This window comes from Malurus melanocephalus, unplaced genomic scaffold, assembly GCF_030028575.1.
Source record: "Malurus melanocephalus ecotype Western Australia unplaced genomic scaffold, MMel_1.1 scaffold_57, whole genome shotgun sequence".
NCBI lineage: Eukaryota > Metazoa > Chordata > Aves > Passeriformes > Maluridae > Malurus > Malurus melanocephalus.
In genome coordinates, this window is record NW_026623289.1 from 2220256 (window position 1) to 2229358 (window position 9103).

The following is a 9103-nucleotide window of genomic DNA, read 5'->3' on the forward strand; positions in this document are numbered from 1 at the left end:
AAAACTGCAAGTAAGTTCTTTGCTGCTGTTTAGCAAGCTAAACCAGCTTAACCAGAGGTTAAGCACTGCCAAAGACAAGAAGATAGGAAGGAGCACACACTGCCAAGAGGATCCTATACTGCCAGTCCACCATTTACAGCTGTCGCTAGGTCAGYTGAGTTCACGAAAATTTACCCCTTCTGGTTAATATGAGATTCATGGCACACATCTAACCTTACAGCCAAAGTAAAGGAGGACTGAAAGGGAAAGCCTACTGACAATCAGTGCAGTTAAGAACAATTATACAYTTATCTAAGTAAAGCAACCACATACCATTCCATCACAGTTTAACTTCTTACTAAATWATAGGTCCATTTCTTTTTTTTCTCTAAAAAATCAGAAAACAGTAGTTTTCTGGAAGTCTGCATTGCTTTACAAACACAAAGAGAGCTGGGAAGTTTCATTATAAAAATAATGCACTGGCTCATAATTGATGTGCTTTCTATGACACAGAAAACATAAAACACAGTAACACGTTTCATGACAATAGTAAAATTCAGTAGTAACATGGAAACATTAAACAGTAAAAATTCAGCTTCCTTCTTGAAGAGGAGAAGAACAAAATTGGGAGCAAATACCTTTTTGTATCAAAAAGTCTCTAGAGACAGCTTGAAATGCTGTACAAAAGTCTCTTGTCGCTCTACCAAACCATTAYAATTGTCTGTTTGTACTCCAATCTCCACACTACTGTCCTGGATGCCAGATCTAACTTCTCCACCAAGTGTCTTGGAAGAAGGATCAAGGTTACCTGGAAACAKTTTTCTTTATATAAGTTAAATCTCCTAAATACAACACACACATGAGCAGTTCACTTAAAAAGCTGACTTACAAACCAGACATAGAAGACACAASGTATTTAGGATTTAAGGGAAATTAAAACAAGAAAGATTAGCATTATTGATGTCAAGAAATATCCTTTCAAATGGCATCTTTGACTCAATATTACATTATTTATTCTTAAGTCTCATCCATGACTTAAGTGTTACTCTGCCCTAATGTGTACWGATATGAAATAGATTACTGATGCAAGAATTATCGCTAACAGACAGTCACTTAAAATAAAGTCCCGGTGGTTCTTTCACACATTTTAGGAAAAATATAGCATTTTCCCATCAAGAAAAGAAGTCATAAAAAAACTTAAAAAGAAAAAAATAAAAGCACAAAATCACAGTTAGCTGATATATTCACACAGCACAGATTCATTACATTCAACTCAATACTCTARTATGACTTAGCCAGAATGAAAATCATAATCTTAAAGTAATCAGGGAAAGTTTTTCAAGGTATACTTAAATAATTATGAACTAACAGTTAAAACTGATGTTATCAGCATCCGTATTACACAGAGAAGCACAAATAGGTTGGTCTTGAACAGATCAAGTCCCTCTGTCCATCCTGCCCYCAGGAACAGGAAGGAACACAGAATGTGATAGTTTGCTCAGTCTAAGGCAGAATTACATCCTGTCTGTTTAGGTAACAATAGGTCTCTTCCCTTTATGATAGCCACAAAATAGAACTTTTGATCCTGAAAAGTTCACATGATCAGTTGACAGACTGTCAGCCCGCTCCTGTTTCACTTTCATACACAGACAAAACAGTTACTTCCAAATGAAGTTTCCAAATAAATTCCAAACGTAAYGCAGATTTAAGACAGACCATCTTCCCATTCTCATTTAAAGCATTTTCCTTAGAGGGGGCCAGTCCATCTCAGCTCTTTCTTTAGATTCACCTTACTAATGTATTACACATATAGAATACACAGTATTATTTTAGATTGTTARTACTGTAAAAAGTCATTGAGATTAAATCTGTCCTAACCTGTATGTTTTACTCTATTCAGAGAAAACGCATTTCAGACTGTAATAGGTATAAATGCCTCAGAGCTCAAGAGTTCACAAACTCAAATTTCTCAGTTACTGTATATCATACCAGTAGCTTTTAGCATCTAAAAACATAACCAAATACTCAGCTCAAGGAGATTTCCATAATTTGATATAATTATTCTGCTCCTTATTTTCAATTAAATTCCAGGCTTTAGATTTTTATTTTTCAGAAGTGTGGCAAGARATGACTAAGAGAACTTGCAAGAATCACATGTACCATTACTAAACTACATAAAGGCCCGCTCTGTGAGCTGAGCGAACACTGCAGCTACTTTGCATGGAAAAAACAAACATAGCAGAACCCAAACACAACAACTTAAGATACAGATTTTCAGAGATAGTACTCCTCAGGATACCTTATAAAGACAGCAACTGTAAATAGCAAATACAGTTTGATGCTAAATACTCCTTGTATGCTTAAAGAAGCCATTGTCCAAGCACTATCTGAAACTTAACCAGATTATTAAAATTCATTAAAGAGTGAAACTAAAATACACACAGACACACTTCTTTATATAATTATACAGGACATATCAGATCTGTTAGGTCCAGTCAACAAATAACCACGAAGACATTAAACTCCTGCTGGTGGCTGACATTTCATACAAAGGAGTGCTAGGGGCACCACCTTAGGACACAGCAGATTCAGGTAGAATTCCTTGCTCATCCACGAGCTTCCTGCACAACCTTGTGTGAGTCTCAAGCTCTCTGTGCCCTCATCCCATGTTGAATAGAGGGCTAAGAGGAGGACGATTTCAAGGTACTCACATGACAGCAGCTGAGGCCCAAACATGTAAAATAATGGACACCCACTTTTTAAAACAAAACAGCTGACATTCATTATATCACTGCTTACACCTATTGGGAGTGACCCATGTTCACCTGACATGACAAATTCCAAATTATTCTCTCAATCCCGTAAAACCAAGCGTTTGTTCATAAGTATGGTGACCCAAGAGATCAAATGCATGCACTGTCCTGCTTCCAATAATAACAGCAAAGGAGTCTCTCTTTCAAATAAATCAATCCTTCCTTCTTTTTTTTCCTGCAAAGCAAACTTTCTCTCTGGTAAYTATCTGATATTTAAGACTCATCTCATTGCACCGCTCCCATTTAGAAACAATCCTAAAATCAACCCACACTTCCAAGTCACAACAAAGGCCTAAAATTGCAGCGAATGCTTTAGCTATGCAGCCAAAGCTAGAAAGATCCTGGGAGCAGGGATTTGACACCACCATAATCACAACAGGCATTAGTGCGTCCAGCAAATTCTGACCTGAAGCAGCAGTTGAAGGAGGCCCAGAGAGGGAAAGCCAACCCTCATTCCCGCACAAGGCCCAAGCGATCGCATCCCTGCACAGGGCCCACACACACAACTCCCGTCGGTGACACCGTATCTGGATCAGCCCCGAGTACCGACCCAGCGCCGATGTCCTCACACCGCCCTCGGCCCAGGCCTGCGCTTCCCCTCCCCAGCCGCTACCTGGTTAATCGGGAGATCGGCTGGAGSCGAGAAGCTGCCGGCCCCAGGGCCGCGGGGAGGGGGAACAGCGAGGGAGGGGCGGCCCGGCCTCTGCCCCCCGCCCCCGGCGCGGCCCCGCGGCCCTGGGGCTCCCACACTCCGGCGAGCGGGCGGCGCGGAGCCCCCGCCACTCCCCGCCCCATCCCGGCGGGGGAGCCCCGGTACCTTGCGGACCCCCTTGTAGATGTAGAAGTAGAGCTCCCGGCCCACATTGAAGCAGAGCCGGTCCCCGTTGCCGCTCTGGTCGTTGACGTTGACGAAGGAGACGCGGACGGGGTTGGAGCCCTGCGAGTTGAAGGGCACGCGGTTAGGCCGGCTGTACTCCGAATGGCTCAGCAGCTTGTACAGCCCCTCCCGGGTGGTGAACTGGGTCTTAATCTCGTTCATCTCCTTCCCACCTCCCTCCGCCGCCATCTTGGAAAGGAGCGCTCATCCTGCCCCAGTGCCCGGATGTGCCGACACTGCGCAGCCGCCGGCGCGCGCGCGGCTCCTGCGCGCGGGGGCGGGGCGGGGGGGCGGGGCCGGCCCGGCCTGTTTACCGCGCGACTGCGCGCGCGCCGGGCTCGCGCACCCGCGGGGCGGGTGAAGGGGCGGGGCTTGGGCGCTGGGGGCGGGGCCTGGGCCAGGGTGTCGCGGAGTGGCCGAGGGGTCCGGAATGAGGGACAGCAGTGGGACACAGTGTTCGGCCAGCGGGGTCAGCCCGGAGCACCGGCTGCAGCCACAGCACTCTTGGATGTCTCCGGTGAGGGACACTCCACACCCTCCCTGGGCAGCCTGTTCTAGTGCACGGTCACYGCACAGGAAAGAAATTCTTGCTCATCTTCGGGTGGAACTTCCTGGGCATCAGTTTCTGCCCATTGCCTCTTGTGCTATTTCTCGGCACCACCGGGAAGAGCCTGGCTCCATCCTCTGACACGCCCCCTTTAGATATTTGCACTCATTGTTGAGGTCTCAGTCAGCTTTTCTCGAGGCTGAGCAGGCCCAGTTCCCTCTGCCTTACCTCATAAGAGAGATGCTCCAGTCCTTAAATAATTTTTGTAGCTCTCTGCTGGAGCCATTCCAGGAGCTCCATGTCTCTCTCATSCTGCAGAACCCARAAGTGGACACAGCCCTGCATATGTGGCCACAGCAGGGTCACCAACGTGGTGGCTCCACAGGGCAGCTGTTCTGAGGGATGAGAGAGAGTGGGACAAGGGTTTTGTGTGCCCACAGGGACCTGCCACCTCAGGATGTGGGTGTCTGCCCTGACACTGCGTGGGGTGAGGTGGTGCCCGCTGCTGGAGGTGCCAAATTAGAGACAGTGCTGTCCATGTGCAGTGGACAGCACTGTTTTGGGGGCTCCCAAATGGGAGCCCCCATTTGCCATGGGACCATCAAAGCAAGGCATCACCATCCTGGCCACTTGCATTGGCTCGTTTGCCATGGCCCTGGCCAGCTTTGCCCACATGGTAAAGTGCCTGGAAGCCTGGTGATGTGTGCTGTGTACTCTGCTGTGAGAGTCCGTCAGTTCAGGAACAGCAAATCCAGGTGTGCTGTACTTTGACACTTCATGCCAAGCTCATGCTGTCCCTGATGGGGATTGTATCTCCAYCCCTCCTGCTCTGCACCAGCCTCCAACCTGCTGCAGGCAGAGCCAGACCTGGGAATTGGCCTGAGGTGTGAACCTGACAAACTGGTTGTTGGATCACTCAGCTCATTGTTCTCATCATCCTGCACTCACAGAGGCAGCTGTGTTGCATAGTGAACCAGATCAATGTCAGGTGGAGGTGGCACCAGGTTGGGAAGGATTGTATTTGCTGGGCAGGGGGGCAGGACTCTTGCTTCTGACAGCAGTTTAAGTTTRTCTGACTACAATCTGCCTCGTGACTGACTCAAACTGATCTAAGACTGATTTCCAGCTGTGAAGAAAGGCTTTGACCTCTCCTCTACAGGTATTTCCATTACCTGCCTTGCATCAGTTCTAGTAATCATGCAACCAAAAGGTGAGTCAGATCCACCTGAAAATTAACACACACACAGAAATTATGAGTTCTCAGGTAAGCAAAGTGGTGATCAGCAACCAGGTTGATCCAATTCACCACAGAATTGCTGGAGCAGAGTAAGGAGTTGGGAATTTGCAGCTAGGGGAAGATAAGCAGSACAGAGTTAGATCATCTTATGTTAATGATCAAAAACACATTTTCAAGGTATAGTTTCCTGCTGTAGCTGTGTGGCCTTAATGTGGCTGCTTCCAAAGGCATTGTCCTATTCTTTTCTTTCTGGATATGACTGTCTGCTGGTACTCCTTCCTTTACCAGCAGCAGTGCTCCCCTGACCTCAAGAGGAGCCATTTCTGAAAGATAAATTGATAGAGAATTAAACTCCTTGAAAATGTGAAATGAATAGGGTTAAATTAAAAACACCAAGCACTCAAGGGAGGGGGCAGGAATGGAGAGCAGAACCAGAGGGAAGTGGGACTTTCCTTCTTTCCATTAGAKCAGCTCAGCTGAAGAAGTCCACTCAGACTGCAGGGGGTTAAAGGGATTTAGTTTCAAGTCAATTTAGTTCAAAGAGATTTTGTTTGTAGCTGAATACTGTCTTGCTGCTGACCATCAAAATATTAATACAAGGTAGCTAAGAGACATGAAACAGCGAAAGATCTCCAGAACAGAGTATGTATCTGACCGAATATCTGAACAAGCACAGATAATTAGACTTCTAAATGGCCAGGTATTGAAGACTTGCTTGAAATCCTTAAGATAAAGCAAATCAATAATGACCAATAGATCTTGTCAGTGTATCAGCCAGTCCTGCCAGATGGTATTGATGACCTCCTAAAAGCACATAAAGTAGGTAAGCAGACCTGCAATTTTTTTTTTTTTTTTTAAATCATATCAGGAGTGATTGCTTCACCCAGAAATTACATTAATGGACTTCCAGAGACATCAGAATATTTTCAGCCACCCAAAAAGAGCCAGAATAGCAAGGATCTCTGAATAGCAATATTCAAAACAGATAAGAATGTAACAACAACAACAATATTTAAAGAAAAAAGAAGTGTTGCTCCAAGCAGGCATACACAGTATGTCTTATTCATTACCCACTGACAACATTGGATAGATCACTTTGAAGAAGAAAGCAGGCAACTTTGGTAGAGTGACTGTGTGGAATGCAAATCACATTGCAACCACAGCAGGCCATCTGTCACTGATGGAATGAGTGTGATCCAAGGAATAAACAAAGTTAACAAGTACCTGGTTATCAGCAGTACATGATGGTGCAGAAAGTCAAAGAATTGATGTAGTGTTTAACATTTACAAGAAACATCAATAAAAGCTGCTGAGAAATTCCACRGAGAATCCAAGACAAATATTCATTTGAAAAACACAGCTGCAAGTCACAAGAACACTATTGTACAGCCCCATCAACAATGCTCATCAAATTCTAGGGGAAAAAGAGATTACAGAGATAAGTCTTATGAAAAAATTTCCTGTACCGCTTGTAAATTCTTCTGTTTCAAGCTAACCAAAGATGATAGTTCTGAAATGATCCCATGAGGATATCCCAGATTAGTTGTTCTGTATGCACCACACAACCAATAAACTGAAGTCAGTCACAATCACTGCTGTATCGTGCCTTTACTTTTTGCAAATTGTTTTGGCAAATTGGAAAACAGACACGAGCAAAATTCACTAACAGCAATAAAATAGTGTGGTCCTTTGGGATTGCTTTATGCAGGGCATAAATTGGTCCTGCATCTTTTCAGAATGTAATATTGTATTCAATTGTATATTGTATTTCAGAATGTAATAGTGCTTTTACTGGACATGAGAAAATTGCAATCCAAGTACAGTTATGAACAAAACTTTCCTGTGCTTGAAATTGAACGCCGTCTGTTACTTCCCAGAAAGTGCAACAACTGGTATTAGTGATGCTTTTATCAGCTTTTCTGAGACAAAAAAAAAAAAAAGAAAAAAAGAGGATGGTGATTACACYCATACTCCATCAGTCAAACTATCTATTCTAGCATGCACTGCCTGCAGATTATGCTGCAGAAATCAGGAGAGCATCTCTGCACTGTRTCAATTATAGCAGGCCTCTCAAGTCTTTCTGGGACTTCTGATGCCCAAACCAATTTAGGCATTTAGTGTGTGACTGGCTTAAGAGTCAAGAGAGTCAAAAGCTCTGCAACGTGTCAAATTTTAGCAACTTTCAGATGTGTGTGAGTTACTAACAGAGGTACACAGATATGTAAGCGACACATCTGAACTAGGCAAAAGATTGGTGCTGGTGAGAGGATGGCATGCAAGCTYCACTTAATATGGGGAAAAGAAAAAGAATGGCAGTGTTGGAAATATGTTTCCAAGTACTTACATGGTCTTTAAAGTACTTGCTTTCATCATGAGAAAATATTGTTTCTGGCATAGTTTCATAGCTCCTTATTTGCATTAGGAATCTCTTCTTAACYACTGCATACATCTAACATAAAATGCATGAGATAATGCATTATGTATTATAAAGTGAAAGGGTRTTATCAAGGAAGTCTTTGCACTCCTAGGATACATTGCATGTTGTTTGTACTCACATCCCTCCACAAGAGGAGGAAGAGCATATGAAACATTTTTGTTTTGTAGCTGGGAGGTTAGTTGCTGAGAAACAAATGGATATTCCTAAAAACAGACATTTGGATTGAGGAAGGCAAGATAAAAGAAGTCTGCTTTGCAGCTGGGATTCTATGATGGTGAACTCTGTTGTGTCTTTGGAAAACTTCATTCTGTTTGCAATCAGCTCYCTGTGAGTTGTCTCCTGAAAAAAACTACCTTGCCTCCATAGCCAAGAGTGCTGTTCWTGTCAACAACAGTTATTATCTTGAGGCTGTAGTTGTCCTGGAAATTATATTCTTTGAAGATAAGACTGAGATAATGAATTTAATTTAAATCCTATGGAAAGCTGGAGAGATTRGTTTGATATACCTACAAATAGCTTGTGTTTCTAAGATGTGCTACAGCATTATGTACTTCTCAAAACTCCCTAAATATGGAATAAGTATTATCCATACATACAGTACTGCTGTAATCAGCTGAGTAATGACAACCTGTGAATAAATAAGGGTTGATTGTTGGCCAGCACCAATGACTCAATCTCTCACAAAACTGGAATTTCTAGACAGCGTTGCAGTGTGAGAATGTAGTGTCACTGAGAAAAACAAGCACTCCTAAAGTGTGGTCTGCAATAGGCTCTTGAATGTCTGTAACTTRAGAAACAACAGATTCTGCAAATATGTGTTTCAAAATTATTTTCTCTTTCATCAGAACTGGCTATTTCACTCAGCTTGTTTTCATTGGGAAGCTTCTGGTGATGAGAGTGATGATAATGCATGCTTGGTTATTGATGCTTGTTGCAGKTCAGCCAAGCAACCTGCATTTGGTGTGAGCAACAATGAGTTAACAGTCACCCATGCAAGAAAAGGGGCTGCCAGTGCATGATTTAGGAGTCCCTAAGCAGARCAAGAGGTAAGGAAAGCTGGGAAAGGTGTCCTTGGAAAGAACAGAATTTAACAGCCAAGAAAAGGGAAGCCATACCAGCCTGTGAAAATTACAAACAAAAACAAACACAAAAGAAGTGATTGGGTTTTAAAACTGACCAGATTCAGGGGCCTCTGAACATTTTGCATTTAAGA

General features: G+C 43.5%; 1 protein-coding gene across 10 annotated transcripts in view; it reads right to left on the reverse strand.

Annotated features, from left to right (window-relative positions):
- WDR20 (WD repeat domain 20) overlaps nucleotides 1-3919 on the reverse strand; it is a 45709-nt gene extending 41790 nt beyond the window's left edge. For 6 of the 10 annotated variants that reach the window (XR_008965320.1, XR_008965319.1, XR_008965321.1 and 3 more), the window contains exon 1: nucleotides 3610-3918. Coding sequence is in view for 6 of the 10 variants with exons in the window: in XM_057365773.1 (XP_057221756.1) it covers nucleotides 3610-3858 (249 nt within the window). In the remaining 4 variants the exon portion in view is untranslated. The other 4 variants (XM_057365777.1, XM_057365776.1, XM_057365775.1 and 1 more) reach the window with 3 other exon arrangements.
- Nucleotides 3920-9103: the final 5184 nt, after the last annotated feature.